The 15,331-nt window shown below is 45.3% G+C and overlaps 1 protein-coding gene across 1 annotated transcript in view; it reads left to right on the forward strand.

Moving 5' to 3' along the window:
- Positions 1-3,536: 3,536 nt before the first annotated feature.
- Positions 3,537-15,331, forward strand: part of IGF2BP3 (insulin like growth factor 2 mRNA binding protein 3) — a 112,821-nt gene continuing 101,026 nt past the window's right edge. The window contains exons 1-2 of the mRNA XM_069860295.1: positions 3,537-3,880; positions 4,590-4,650. Of these exons, the coding sequence (XP_069716396.1) occupies positions 3,706-3,880; positions 4,590-4,650 (236 nt within the window). The 5' untranslated portion in view covers positions 3,537-3,705. The remainder of the gene's footprint in view (positions 3,881-4,589; positions 4,651-15,331) is intronic.

Raw genomic sequence — 15,331 nt, forward strand, 5'->3', positions numbered from 1 at the left:
GGGCCGCGGAGCCCCCGGGGCCGGCGTGAGGGGGAGGTGTGAGGGGGCGGCGTGAGGGGGCGGCGTGAGGGGAGCCCCGCGCGGCGTGAGGCGGGAAGGGGGCCCGCGCGGCGTGAGGGGGCGGTGGGGGGGGGGGGGGGCCCGCGCGCCCCTCCCGGCCCCGCGCGCGCCCCTCGCGCCAATGGGCGGTGGCGGGAGGCGCGCGGCGCGGCCAATGGGAGCGCGCGCCACGCCCCCTCCCCCCCCCCCCGCCGCCTCCCCTTCAACCCGCCCCGCGCGCCGCTCCCGCCGGGTCCCATGGCCGCCCCGGGGACCCCCGCGCCGGAGGAGGAGGAGGAGGAGGAGGCGCTGCCTCCCCGTCCCGTCGCCTCCGCGCGGTGACACCCACCCCTGTCCCGTCTCACACACACACACACCCCCCCCCAGCCACCCCCGAAGAAAAAAACACCCGCTCACCCCACAAAAAAAAACCCAAACGGGGCTGCGGGAGCTCGTGGAACCGGGGGTGGCGGCCCGGAGCTGGCGAGAAGCACATGGTTGAGTTTTAGCGCTAAACGTCCCGCGGCTAATGAAAGGCGGGCTGGGCTGCCCTGTGAGGGGCTTTTCTGTGAGTATTTTAACTTCTTCGCGGCAGCTGCGGGCGATAAACACGAAGCGTTTGAAACGCCAATAATTTGAAACGTCGACAGCGCCTTTTTCTTAAAGGGGGGGGCTCGGAAAAACCTGAGCTGCGAGGACGCCCCGATGTGAGCTCGTGCGCTGGGTTTGTGGCTGCCAGAAGAAATCACGCCTCGAATTGTAAAACATCCTCTGTAAGGCTAAGATTTGGGAGTCCCCGACTGATCTGACCCCTGCTCATCTCCACAGGGACGTGGAGCTTTGTCAGGCAACAGGAGCAAGTCTTTTTTTGTGGCCCATTTGCCCTTTTTTTCTTGGCATTCAGGGTTTGGATTCGCTCTAGAAGCCACTAACCAACCCACACTTCTTGAGAAACAAAGCTACCCGTTATTTAGCTTTACAGAAAATATTCCAGCTTATTAGCAAGATGTTTTCAGAGTATCAAAAAAAGGGGCTGCTAAGAAGCAAGGTTGTGTTCCCCCCCCCCAGTCATTTGATTACAAAGAGCTTTACAGTGGTTTTGGACAACTGATGCGTATTGCTATCGTGAACTCTTAATTTCTTAAAAAAATTTTAAATCTTCCAGCAAAACAGATTACCAAACTAGAATATGAGATGAAACACATGCACCCAGTTCAGCAGTTTAGAGGAAATTCCAGATAACGCTATAGACCAACCACATAGCAATAAGCCCATGCAACCGCCTTATAGATTCAGTACAAATCAAATTTATAAAGAATGCAATTAATCTGCAAGGACGGTGACTAATCCCTTTCATAAGTTTGACTAAGGATTGAGTAGTTTGGAGGGGGCTGTTGTTTAATTTAGGCAATTGTTTATTTTAGCCAAACTACCCGGGCGGATGGGGTTATGAAATACAGATTCATTTAGGAAAAAACGCCACATCCAGCATCGAAAAGTCATAAACAGGTTCATACCATAGGAAAAAAAAAATACTCCCTCCTATCCCCAAGACGACTATTCGCTAATTTCCTACAAAATGGAAGTTATGATTAAATTCTGCTGAGTGGGACACAAAACACTCGCTTTCCTCAATCGCAAGCTGACAATTAAAAGTTCGTAAAAACGACACTGGGGTGAAACAATGGGTTGAAATTCCCAGCGTGGGTCCCTCGCACACAACAAAAGGGCCGCGATTCCCACTCGCTGCCACATCCACCCCCAGCCCTGCCCGCTCCCCGCTCTCCAGGCGACTCTCCAGCCTCCCAGCGCCTTTTCTTTCCCCTCCAGCCCCTCAGACCGGGGAACAAAAGCCTCTGTCCCCCCCTGTCCCCTCTATCCCGGCCGCGGGGAGGTTTAAATCGCCCCTCGGTGATGCTCCGCGTGGTTCCAGCCGGGGACAGCCCTGGGAAGCGCTCCTGTTTACTAGGGATTTCCAAGCGTGCTACAGGACATGTGGAAACCCATTCACCGCTCGCTAATAAAAAGCATTTTAGCCGTTTTCCGCGGATATTCCTATTAAAAACGTACCGCAAGGAGCCTACCGCGGAACACATGAAACCTTCGGCTAAAGCGCGTCGAATTATTAAACAAAACCTCCTAGATGGCTACATTAAACACAGCGCTGGCTTTCATTTCCGTGTCCCTTTCTTCATCTTCAGGCAACATTTTGTTTGCACTGGGAAGGCTCCACACCCCCCGAGCCCCTCCCCCACAAGCCCACCATTGTATCCCTGCGAATGTGGGGAGTTATGAATGGCTCCTTCGGGCGGGCCGGGGGAGGGGGTGGGGGTCGCCGAGTCCCTTTGTGTGTCCTTCCCAGGCGAGGCCGACGCTGCCTTCGCCGCTCCCCCCGCCGCCGTCCACCATTACCCAGCCGGAATGGAAGCGCGGCCCCTTCACCCCTTCTCCATCGCCCCCCCAACTCTCCTCCACCCCTTTGTCTTTTTTTATTATTATCATTATCACCATTATTTTTTCCCGCCCCCCTCCCCCTTTTTTTTTTCTCTTCCCTTTCCGTAGGGGCACTGCGAGCCATGCACAACCATTACCATATGGGGCTCCTCCGAGGCTGGAGAGACCCCCACCCCCCTCCCTCACGCAGCCGCGGATCTCCGCTCTCCCCCCTCTCTCCTCTCTTTCTTTTTTTTTTTATTTTTTTTAATTTTTTCATTCCTCCTCCCCCACCGACCCCCGGTGCCGGGGAGCGGGATCGCCCAGGCGCGACCCCAATGAATAATCCGCGGGGGCGGAGCCGCTTCCCCGCCCTCCCCCGGGGGGAGGCGCCCGCCGGGCCGTTTTTTTCGGGCGGTGGGAGCGCCCCAACCACCCCCCGGCCCAGAGGCGGAGGCGGCGCGGACCCTGCGCCCCCCGGCGCCCACCCAGCTCCGCTTTCCCCTTCCCCCGCCCTCGCTCAGCTCGCCCTGCCCTGGGCAGCCTCCCCGCACCCCTCCTCCCCGTCCTTCACCCCGGCCCTCCCCCTCCTCCTCCTCCTCCTCCTCCCTCTCCTCCTCCTCTGTGAGTGTGTGTGTGTGTGCGCCCCATCCACTCGCTAATTGAAGAGCTGGGATTCCTCACGTGAGAAGTTGATTTGTAGTTTGAACACGTGGCTCATTCAAAAAGCCGGAATATTCAAGTAATTTTTTTTTTCTCTCTCTCTCCCTCTTTCCTTCCCTCCCCCTTCCCCTTCTTTTTTTTTTTTTTTTTTTTTTTTCATATTGAGAGGCGGCGCCTGCCCGCACGTAGTGTGACATTTTCATAGTCCGCCTGCTGCTGCCAAAGGGGCTCGGGGGCAAGACAAAAAAAAGTACTTTCTTCCCCCCCCCCCCCTCCTCCTCTCCCTCGCAGCCCTCTGGGTGTTTCCCCGCCCGGGCAGCACTTGGGGCTCCCGTTTGGCCACGCTCTTTTTTTTTTTTTTTTACCCCTTGAGAGAGAGAGAGAGAGGGAGGGACGCAAGCTGCAGATCTGATTTTTTTTTTTTTCTCCCTGTCCTCTCTCTCTCTCTCTCTCTCTCTCTCTCTCTCCTTCCTCCATCGCATTTTGTTTTATTTCCCCCTTCCTCCCCACCTCCTCCCGCAAGACGAGGGTTGAACCCGCCGTGCGCGCCTCCCCGAGCCGCCAGCAAAGATGAACAAGCTCTACATCGGCAACCTGGGCGAGAACGTCAGCCCCCTCGACCTGGAAAGTCTCTTTAAGGACTCCAAGATCCCCTTCTCGGGCCAGTTCCTGGTCAAGACCGGCTACGCCTTCGTCGATTGCCCCGACGAGAGCTGGGCCATGAAGGCCATCGAGGCGCTTTCAGGTGAGCAGCCGCTTCTCTCCGCGCCCGCGGAGCCGCCGCGGCGGGCTGGGAGCCCCGCGCTGGGCTGGGGGGGTCCCCGCCCCACAGCGAAGACGCCAACTTGTTTTCCCACCGCGGCTCCGCGCGGGGCGGGAGCCTGGACACCGCCCCCCCCATCCCCGACCCGGTGGTCCCGGGGGGGGGCTCAGCCGCCCGTTGCCCCCCCGCTCGGGATGGGCCCCCCCGGGCTGCCCCGCTATTTATTTCGGTTTCTCTTCGCCGCTCTCACGCACCCATCACCGCGCCGGCTCCTGGCCCTGACATCCTGTTTTTGTGCGCTTTAAAAAAAAAAAAATCATGCCTTTTTTTTTTTCTTTTCCCTCGCTCGGTTTTTTTTGGTTGTTGTTTCTTTCTTTTTTTTTTTCTTTTTTCTTTTTTTTTTTTTTTCCTCTCCCTCTTCTCGTTTAGCGGCTCTGCGGGGCTCCGGGAGGGCTGGGCTCGGGCGCTGCGCGGCGCTTCGCTTCGCCCCCTTCCCTCCCGCTTTGGCGCAGGGAAAATCCGCCCCGAGTCGGCGGAGCCGCCGCTCTCCCTGCCCCGAAGCGGCGCCGAGCTCCGCGCTCCCCCGAGGAGGGGATGGGGATAACGTGTTGCGCTCCCTTTCCCTGCAAAACCCGCTCCGGGAGGCCGGGACGCGGAGGACTCGCTCAGATATTTCTGTTTATCCCTGTAGGTAAAGTGGAGCTGCACGGGAAACTCATAGAAGTGGAGCATTCTGTCCCTAAAAGACAAAGGTAATTAATTTTTATTCCACCCCCCCTTGCATTCAGTTACCCAGTGAGAAGCAATTTGAAAAATGCTTAGGTTTGTGTTTCTTTTCCCCTGTCGATAAATGAACCGCTTTCTTAAACCCATAGTCGTGCACTCTGTGCTGTCCTAGAGGTTTTCTAGCATCACCCCATGTATTTCTAATGCAAGGTCTTGGCCAGGCAGCAGTACTAGTATTAATTTCTTTAAAAAAAAAAAAAAAAGTATATGTATAAAGTGCCTTTCTGTGAGAGAAGCAAGTTATTACGGTCTGATGGCGAATGATTGTGAAGACTTCAAAATTTAAAGTTCCACGAGAAGAGTTAAAATCCGGGGTGTTAGCAGGAAATGAAATTCGGTGTTGTGAACTGTGTAAATGGGCAAACACACGAGCTTTGCTCCAGCAACATAAAAAAGCATCTTGTAAATACGCTGGTATCTGTATTTTTTTTGATCCTGCCATGTTGGAATCTGCAGCGTTTTATAGGCACGTAGTAGAAGTCTGAGCTGTATTTGAGAGGATTTTTCATCAGTGTTCTGAGCTGGTCTATGGAAGCAGCAGGAGAATGACTCCTTCTCAATAAGGGCAGGATTTATGCATCCTTAATTCCTAAACGTATGTTTAATTTCTGCAAGATAGTAATTCGGGGCTTCGTGGAACGAAGCAGTATTTGCAGGAAAGCAGGGTAGTATTTTTACGCTGCCTATAGCAATTCAGCCTGCTCCTTTCACAAATATTTAGATTATAGAAAACCTGGCGTGCACTAGAGAGTAAAAGCAAAATAGATCAAACTTTCCACGTGCTTGTTCCTGTACTCCATTATTCAATCTGGGAAGTATGTCTGTCTGTTTAACTTTGTTAAAAGGGGCTTCTACTATTTCAGGGTTATTTTTAAAAAGTACAGTCTTTCTGAAAAGTTGAATTAGCTGTTCTGATGGGCTTTGTATCTTGGTATTTTGAGAATCACAAGTTTAATCACTAGTGTTAGAGGAAAGCTTCACTTGAGAAACTGTGGAGGATTTTTGCTCTAGTTAAAGTGGGGGAACCCCTCTCTGGATGAATTTGAAGCATGCTAATCTCTATGGTTGCATTTATGTGATAGTTTTCATTGGAAAATTACTTGCTATATTTGCTCTTTCTCATTTAATAATCAAGGTATATGGCTGGGATTTACAGTAGCCTATTATTTCAGATCTTTTGTATATAAAAATGCTGTTGTGGATGGAATATATCTTTAGGTTTAAGGAGAAAATTCCATGGGATAAATAAGAATTGATAATTTCCTATTAGTATCTGTAGTAAATAAATAAATTATCACATTTATTAATCTTAACCTTGCACAAGTAGATTTTATGAATGCTGTTGAAAACAAATCCATTTCACTCATGTAAAAGTAGTTGTAGAATCACTGGTGTGTGTCCCCCCCCCTTTTTTGTTGTTATTTAATGTATTTAAAGGTATTTTCCTGTGCTATCAACTGAAATGGTGTAAAAATCCATTCTTCACATTGGGTAGAGTGTCTTCCTATTTGTCTGTGAATTAGCAACTATCAGAAGCGTGTATCTGTCTGTAACTTGTTGAAAAGAATTCTGCACTGAACTTAAGCACTTTTCTAGGCATGCGTTGCCTACAGATAGTCATGGTATTGACAAGAACTGCAAATCTAATTGCATCAGCATTTACCCGTATTGCTTCTCCCAAAGCCCTTATTTGTTAAAACACGGTTTCATCATGGAGTATCATGTTGGAATGTATCAGATAGAGTTCAAATTTCTGCTGCTGTTTTAACAGAAAATCAAAATTGCATTTCTCATAACTGCACTTCCTTCCCCTTTGTTTCCGCTCCTCCTCTCCCAAAATCAAATATAGAAAGCCACTTAAAATTCATTCAGTGGCTTCCATATGTAAAAGTGACTCTCTTGTTAGTTTTGTAGATGTCTAATTATTTTCTCTTTTCTTGGGAGGGGTCAGAAATTGGAGATTTTTTTTTGTGCCTCTAAGTATTTCTTACTGGCCGTGTATTTATGGGAGTTAGATGCGTAAAAACACACTGTTCTCAAATGTTGAGTGTTTTGGCCAAGCTGTTTATTAAGGTTCTTTCAAAGTAAATTATTTGAAGTCTTTATATCTTTTTCCACGAGGGGAGGGTGTCAGATGCAGCTGGGGTGGGGGGTGTCTCTCTCCAGGCCCACCCAGTGTGTTTGGAGGCTGCGAGGCCTTTCAGTGAGAGGGATGCGCTCAGAGTAGTGATGCCAGTTGGGGAGGGAAAAAAAAAACCTGGATGTCACGTCTGTCTTTCAGCATGAGTGTGCGATTAATAGTTTGGTCAAATGATTACTTCATAAGAGCAAAAGTTGTGTTGCAGGGCACTGGAATTGTTCAATACGTTGTATTGACCTCTGCTGCTCCATGGAGCGTCCTAGCGCCCTTCCTTACAAACTCCTTAGAGTATAATTTTTAGTTTTAGCAGAGTGTCTGTATCGCCACTCGCAAAGGTAGCTTGTGGGTGTCTTTTTTTGGTCCTCCAGAGGTGCATGGGAGGAAAGGGTAAGGGTTTGGTAATCCGTGTCCTCACCGCGTAAAAGAAGGTCAAGAGGTGGTGTCAGACAGGGTTGCCATAAATTGACCTGAATCCAGAAGATGGTGGAGTGTTCCTGGCTTGTTACTCAGGGTGAAATTCTTGGGCCCAGTAGTCACTGCATTCCAGCCCTTTCTGGATCTCCAGATTTGAAGCGGGCACACCCAGATTTGCAAAAATTACCTTCCTACCTGCTGTGGAAGGAAGGAGGGAGCCTGTGTGTGGCTTTCTCCCTCCCCTCCCCCATGGAAGCATTTGAAAACAGACAAGGGGATACGCTGTGGTTGAAAGAAGGGGCCTGGTCAAGGTTTCCTTGATGGAAGGACGGAGAATTATTTTGGGGGAGGTGCAAAGTGTTTAATAAGCTCAGAGTAGATTCCTGACTTACTATTGAAATCTCGAGGGAATGCCAAAGGAATGCAGCATTGCTGCATTCAGACCCCTCAGTGTGGAGGAAGACTATCGCAATATTTAAAGCTTGAGGTCACTTAATGCAAAGCTTGGGGAAGGCATTGTAATAATTTTGACTGCTAGTCACGCTCTGCAAGGGAATGCAGGGCACTGTTAGCCACGATTGTTACTTAGAGGGGTTTTCTTCTCACAATGGAGCGATGCGGGAGGAGGATGGTGGCAGCCCATAGCCTACGTGCACCCATGCCCATGAAACTTGTGGCGCGAGGCTTTGGGTGCTACCTCGCTGCAATCCAAGAGCAGCTGGTATCTTGCAAGGCGACGTACGTTGCAATCTGATTATTCAAATGGCCCTGATGTCACTGTGCGTGATGAGGGGGGAGGGCAGGCGCTAACGCTGGGCACCTGGGGATGTGCCTGGTGCGGCCTCCTGGGCCTGGTTTCTATGTCCAGGTGGGCTTCCCACCTTGTCCTGATCCGTCAGGCCTGCTCTCAGGTGCCTAAAATGCTCACAACACCTCAATTGTGCTAATGACAAGGTGTTTTTCCAATTAAGAGGTTGATGTTTGTCTTCTCCCACACCTAGTGAGGGCTTTTTTGTCTCTTCTGATGGGGTTTGTCTGGGAGAGGAGCAGGAGGAGAGGGTAGCCAAGATACACCTTGCAGGTAACGTTGCCTCATAATGTGCTTCACCTCTAATGCTGAAGAATCTGAAGGCTGATTTGAGCAAAACAGGCCCCAAATCCCTCATGCAACCACCTCTGTTCCAGGGATGAATGTTAGGTGGGCGTGGGATTGCGTTGCCAGTTTCCAGGATAATGAGTTTGTATCTTTGGTGTGGAAACAGCTTCAGGAGGCTGAAGTACGTATGTTGGCTACAACGGTCACGGTTATTAACAAAAATAATTAATGGTGTTGAATTTTAGTTTTGCTTCTGTAAATATCAAACAGGGAGAACCATGCTGAATGTAAGAAGACATGGTAGAAAATGTCATTTATTAGCCATACTCATGCTCTTTTCTGTGGAAAGAGGTTAAAGGACCCTGCCTGGGTGCAAACTAGGATGTTTTTGAGAGTGAAGGGCCAAAACTTTGCACAGTGACTTTGGATTTTTATTTTCTATTTCCAAATTTATTTTTGCAAATGTGAACACAAGTTTTTTCTTTTTTTTTTTTTTTTAAATGTCCTTTAAATTTTACAATTAGAGTGGAAACAAACCTGGGGAGTTGTGGTGATTCTTAAGTAGACAACGAGTCGTTATGGCAGGAACAGATAATTCTTCACTAATTGTGTTAATTGTTAAAATATTAAAGTTTAATTTTTCTAACTTCTCATACTGTTTGATTGCTTAAAAAAAAAAAAAAAGACAACCCAAACCCAGGCCCTTCTTGTTGCAGCTTTTAAAAACAAGCTAGTGTACTTGAAACACAGCCCTAATTGCACATCCTAAAAGCTTGGTCCCACTCTGTTTTTGCTACCTTCCTTTATAGGCACCCTGAGAAAATACTTGTAGTGGACCTTAAATTGTGCGTAGATAATAGTAAATTTTGAAGGGATGGAATAAAAAATAACTTTTGGGGAGCGTAATTCAATAGTAGTAAAATATAATCAGGAAATGTTTTAAATTTTTTTATTTCTCCCTTTTTTCCCCTCAAGCATGGGGTAATAACATTTTCCACATTTTTGAGACCTTGGAGGTGGTATTTTTCTAAAATGGGGCTGTGTTCATTTCCGTTGCTCTTTTAACTGCAGAGCATGGGACTCTGCAGTGCTGGAGTCCTTTTATGGCTTCTGGCTAGCTACTAGGTGGACTTTAAATGCTTAGTTTTGACCCGAAAAATTCTTAACTGAGCTGGGATTTACCTGCCTGGCAGGAAATGTGAAGCTTCCCTAATGGCCGTGAGAGAGGGACACAAGTAGAATTAAAAAGCACCTTATACTTAACCACAAAAGGGGGTAGCCCTTCAGGAGACCTTACAAAAAAAGATTATTTGCTCCTTAAATCTGCTCCTCTCCTTAATGTTGCCTTGACTTCTAGGGTTTTATCCTGCTGGGGTTTTGGTGGCAAATGCATAGAGCCATCGAGCATGGTTAAAGACACTTTTCTGGTGATTTCATCCTTACACAAGCCCAGTGAGACAAGCACAGAGCAATGTTGATGTGAGATATATTTTTTTTTTTTTGTAACTTAAGAGTCGAATTTATTATTGGAATTCAATTATTCAGAATTGGTAAGTAGATGGAGAATGTGTGCAAGAATTAAATGATGTAAAATCTAAGGAGGATAATTTTTCATGTTTTATAAAGGGATAGGAATAGGTCAAAAAGTTTGAATAGGATTGACGCGTTTAGCAGTATTGAGGCGCTTTATGTTGTTCCAGAGCGCTTCAATATGATTTTCTTTAATGTGTGTTCTCTCATTTTGTTTTCATACGCAAAATGTTTATCTGCACGTCAGTCCATTCTTTATCTCAAATGATGCAGAATATAGAATTATATGTTATGTGCTAATTACTGTTGAAAGCTAAAATAAAACCATAGCTTGTCACATTTCTAGGTGAAATAAGGGAATCGTTACCAAAAATACTTGTGCTTTATTTTATAGTTGTAGTCTGAGTCTTCCATCCTTTTTCCTTTTTTTTTTTTCCTTTTTTTGGGCGTGTCAAGCACTTGTGTGCCTTCCCATCCTGCATCTTTGCTGGATGAGTCTAACATTTGCTGTCCAAATAAAGAAAATATGTGCCATCCAAAATCTCTCTCTGTGTCCAGGTTTGGGTTTTGCAGCAGAGATCAGTAAGCCTGGTGCTCACTGGTGCTACCCTGCCCCTCTGGGCACGTTCATCCAGGTGGATACTTCAGTGGCAGTTGTTCCTTTTCATCATCTGGAAAAAGTAATTGGTAAAAAGCTCCTGTGTTTGGGCACATCTTGGGTAGTTAACAAAAAAAATAAAATTATTGTTTTCTCTCCTGGTTTTGCTTCTTTCCAGATCTGCAATACTGGTTTGGGTACATGTGTTGAAAGATGAGTCCATTTAACCAAGGAGAAAATCTTGATGTTTCTAGTTGGATACTTAGCAAATAAAGTATATTTCTAGGGTCAGTTTAAGGGTAAATATAAAACTCTATGTGTAAGGGCAATAAAAGAAGGGCCAAAAAAAGTGGTGGTTTCAATTATTTTTTTGCAAGTGCACTGAGATTATGAAATGGAAGGTGATGTTAAGTTATAGTATTAGTTGTTACTTTTGCTGAATTATCACGGCAGCTGGCATGAGAGAAACCTGTAGTGTAAAAGTTGCCCCCTGTGCAATGTAACTTCAGCAGCAACGAGCCTCCCCTATTGCCTTGCCTCTTCATGGTGCAGTAGAATCAACTGAAACTTCCCTTTTGCAAATCTGGATGGAAAACTGCCTCTAATGGGTAAAATGAGCCATTCTGTATTAGTAATTCAGTTAAAATTTGGCTAAGAGCACAGGTAACAATGAATCAAAGAGGGATCTGACCCTTCTTGCCTATGGGACTAGGTATGGAAATGAAACTGTCTTGAAATGAAAGGCCTTCAGCTGGGAAGGGCCTTAATATTAATTTTTTTTGATACCTTGGCCATTTTCTGACTGTAATAATAATGCAGAGAAGTATTTTGAAGAGCATGTGTGTATGTGTCTGTGTGCGTGTATATATACACACATGCATTTTGAAAGATTATATTACCATAGAATAATTTGCAGTTTAAGAAGAGGCCAGCTAAAAATATCTGGAAAACTGATAAAAATAGTAAGTTGGATTTTTTTTTTTTTGCTAGTACCAGTACACTTGAACACAACTGGAGCTGAATGCTCACTTTTGAAAGATTAACTTTCATGCTCAGCTGAACTTTAGGAACGCTATTTTAAAATAAGTAGTCTACACCATGTGTCTAATACATTTTTCCTCTTTGTGAAAATACCAGTGCTTTATTAGTTTGGTAAATTGATTTTATTTTTAAATGTTGAATGTACAGGACTTGTAGGTTTTTCCTCAAAAATGGAACTTACTTCACCTTAACGGGGCCTTAAATATTGTTGTGTAGAAATCAAAATTTGGAACGCTATGTGAACAAAAATTTTCTTTTCTAGGGGAAAAAGTTATCTTCTTACTTGGGTTCACAGTTACTTTTTATGGAAACTTCATGTTAATAGTGGTAAGGGATGAAGCAGCATTTGGATTTGGTATTATCTGTTAAATATCTAGCATGTGTGGATCAAGGCAAGTCCCTAATTTTCTAAGAATAAGCAGGGCAACGGGGTTAGCTACGAGAAGGTGGGGGGAAAAAACCAACCCAAAACCTCGAGTGAGTTGTACCATGTGGTTGCCTCACAGAGTTTTCATCCTGGGGCCTGATCCTGCATGCCCTCTGCCCCTTCTTCCCTGTCCCTGGAGAAAGCCCCTGGTGTGCTGGGGGAAGGCTCACACGTGCCATCTGAAAAAGGCAAAAGATACAAGGTGGTTGCTTTTAATTTTTAAAAAACCCTGTAGTTTTCAGCCAGTTTCAGAATGGACCATCCAGAGATTTATTTTCAGTGACAGAGTGGATTATTTGGTTTATACATGCAGGGGAGATTCTCAGCTTGATGGAGGCTTCCTGGCTGTAGTGGAAGAATGGTTCGATTTTTCCTCCTACATCTACAGTAAAACTCTCGAAACAATATCTCTTTAGGACAGTACTTGAAAAACATAATCTGTAGGATGTTTGAGGAATTTAAGTAGTAGTTTAATCTAAGGCAATAGACCACACTTATAATGTAAACCATGTCTTGTCTTTTCCTGATGTGAATTAAAGTTCTGATAACTGCACTTTACGTGATTTACATGGTTTTCCAATTAAAGTTTTGCAGCAACCCGATTATAAAAAAGTAAATAAAAAAATTTGTTTATTTGTGTGTATATTGGAATATTGCTACTAATTTTGAAGTAATATTTGAGATAAGTTACCAGCTTGCACAGCTTCTCGCCATCGTGGTGCTGGCCTGTTACAGATGTGCTCTGCTCTGCTATAAAGAGCACATGGGATTTTCTTACCAAGGGAACTGGATCCCTGAATGAAACACATCTTTCTTTGTGGAAAACCAGCACTCTGGTGCGCAGAGGGAGCTATTCGTCAGGGCCAAGTGAGAGGGATTCAATGCTAAGTGTCTTTTAGGGGTATTGATCGCAGCGGGTGCTGGTGCTGATCCACAGCACGAGTTCTTATATAGTGAGCTTTGCCTTAATAGAAGTTTGGTTGCTTAGGCACGATAATAGCTGGTGGAGGGCAGTAGGGACTTGGTGACAGAGCTAAAACCTGCCACTGCTAATTGCAAGATGCTCCTTTTGACCCTAACGGAGACGCTGAATATTTCAGTATTTGTTTGTTACCCAATTATGTGAATCTTGAACCTGCACAGAAATTTTTAGTGTAGGATACTTTTAAGAAATGTACATTCAAAACTACAGATTCTGATTCTCTTCCAAGTACATACTAAGAGACGATAAGCATGCAGTTTAACACATGGTCTGTAGATTTAGTAACATTTAGTGGAGGAACTGGAGGATCCTAGGTTAGAGTACAGGTATTTATGTGGGTTCTGATGATCTGTAAAAAAATACACGAGAAATGGACACCTCTTAAAGTCAGAGCAGATAGTTTTTTAAAATACTATGTACTCATCATTAAATTTCTTCTCAGTATTTAATGCTGGTGCTCAGTAGCAGCGGTATAAAATTGTTCTTATAACCCTAATACCAGTTCATTCAAAGATGCACCAGAATACCTATTAATATTTTTCTTAAACATCGACACCCTCCAAAAAAAAAAGCATTCAGCACCCAAACACCCTGTGTTAAGTTATGGTAGTCCGAAAGTAGGTGGTCTTTCATCAATTTATGAAATACGAGATTTGTTTCATAGTGATGGTCTGAGTCCTAAACTAAATGATGAGGTCTTGTTCTATCAAATAATTTTTTTGAGTTGTTGCTTATTTTGTTTGCGTTAACAGTGTGTTTACTTTTAGAGTGAGCTGTACACCTCTATTCAGAAGTTTTCATTTTTTGTTATGCAATTGATAGGGAATTTCTACAAGTAATTTCAGCCCCATCTGTCCTGGCTGCTCTCTTAAACAAGCGACTTTTTACATGTAAATATACCCCAAGTTCTGCATTTTAAATATAGAACTGTGAACTTCTTTTACTTCAGGTAAGAGTTGTGGAATACACACCCTTTGTTCAACTGGGCTTGATGACAATTGTTCAATTAAACTCAAATAATGAGCGAAATTATCTTCTGAGGTATGTAGCACATGCTTAATCTACAAAGCTGAAGCTACCCGTAACTCCTTGAAAGTAATCTTGGGAAAAGATTTGGAAGGTTTATTATTACAATTTGTTGAGCCCTTCAAGATTTTAGATTGAGTTAAAGATTGCTTTACCTTTGTGTTTGCTTGCTGTGGTTGGCTTTTGCCTGCCGCTATGGCAAATAAGCTCATGTATTATTTTACATTTATTTCTGGCCCTTTTGCACACATCACCTGGTCCCCACAGTTCACTTACTACGACTGTTACTGACTTTGCATACGTTGGATTAAGTTCAGCATCTTCACGTGAAAATGCTCCTTCTGAATGCATAAACAGCAGCACAGCCCCAGCGCTGCACGTGTGGTTACGTCAGTCTCCTGTTCTATAGCAGGGCTGTGTTTTGTGCTGCAGCTCTTCAAAATGGCTTTTCAAATGAAAGTTCACGCTATCTCAACTTTTGAGCCAGGGAGTGTTGGTGGAGATCACGTGTGGTGCTGTATTTCAGAAAGCCGCATTTTGATGTAGCTCTGACTGGTGTATAATTTTGGGTGGTACCCTTAAAAAAAATAAGAGGAGGGGAAAAAAAGGCAAGGCATGGAAAAGTCTCTCTAGAACTTAGTTATTTTTCACCACCATGGAGCCCTGCGAGATCCCAAGGAAGAAAGGGTGTTTTACCAGTGATGGATTCCAGGAGGTGGTTGTGGTGTGTGTCTTACCCTACGAGACCTGGGCCGTGAGGAGGACTCAGCCTGGCTCAGGGGGGCTGAGCAGGTGTCCTAACTGCTTCTTTTCCCCTCTAACATTCAGCTCTATGAACTTTCCTTGCACTCTGTGGATAACGTGCATGTGGTTACAAATTATTAAAGCATGTCTTTGAGGTTTGGGGGAGGAGAGGGAGGAGGGAGCGCTTGCTTTGTTTTGAGGCTGTTGGTAGCTCCAGTTCTGGTTGTTACTGGTAGTTGTCTCTTATTGTGCAGCCCAGTACTAGGCACAAAGCTGGCACCAGCACAGGTTGAAATGAGCTGAATTTGGGGGGTTGATGGTGGGGGAGATAAAGGAAGATAGTATTCTTAGCAGAAAATTATCAGTAACTCCCGAAGAAGGATGATTTCTTTCTGTGGTTGAATAGTTACCTTATAACATCATAGTTTTCCTGTTTTTTTTTGTTTTTGTGGGGGGAGAGCAGGGGAGTGATGGTGGTGGTAATTCAATATTTTTAAGTTTCCCCTGCTCTGTTTCTTTAAAATGTTCTTAAGTCCTCAGTTGTTGGGCGTATCTATAGGCAGATGGAACAGTTGAATTTCAGAGCTTTCAAAACTTTAAAAGGGGTATTTAAACCTTGCTAAGCTATACTCTGGAGAAAAGCAACTTG

The sequence above is a fragment of the Phaenicophaeus curvirostris genome, chromosome 6, assembly GCF_032191515.1.
Source record: "Phaenicophaeus curvirostris isolate KB17595 chromosome 6, BPBGC_Pcur_1.0, whole genome shotgun sequence".
NCBI classification, from domain to species: Eukaryota; Metazoa; Chordata; class Aves; order Cuculiformes; family Cuculidae; genus Phaenicophaeus; species Phaenicophaeus curvirostris.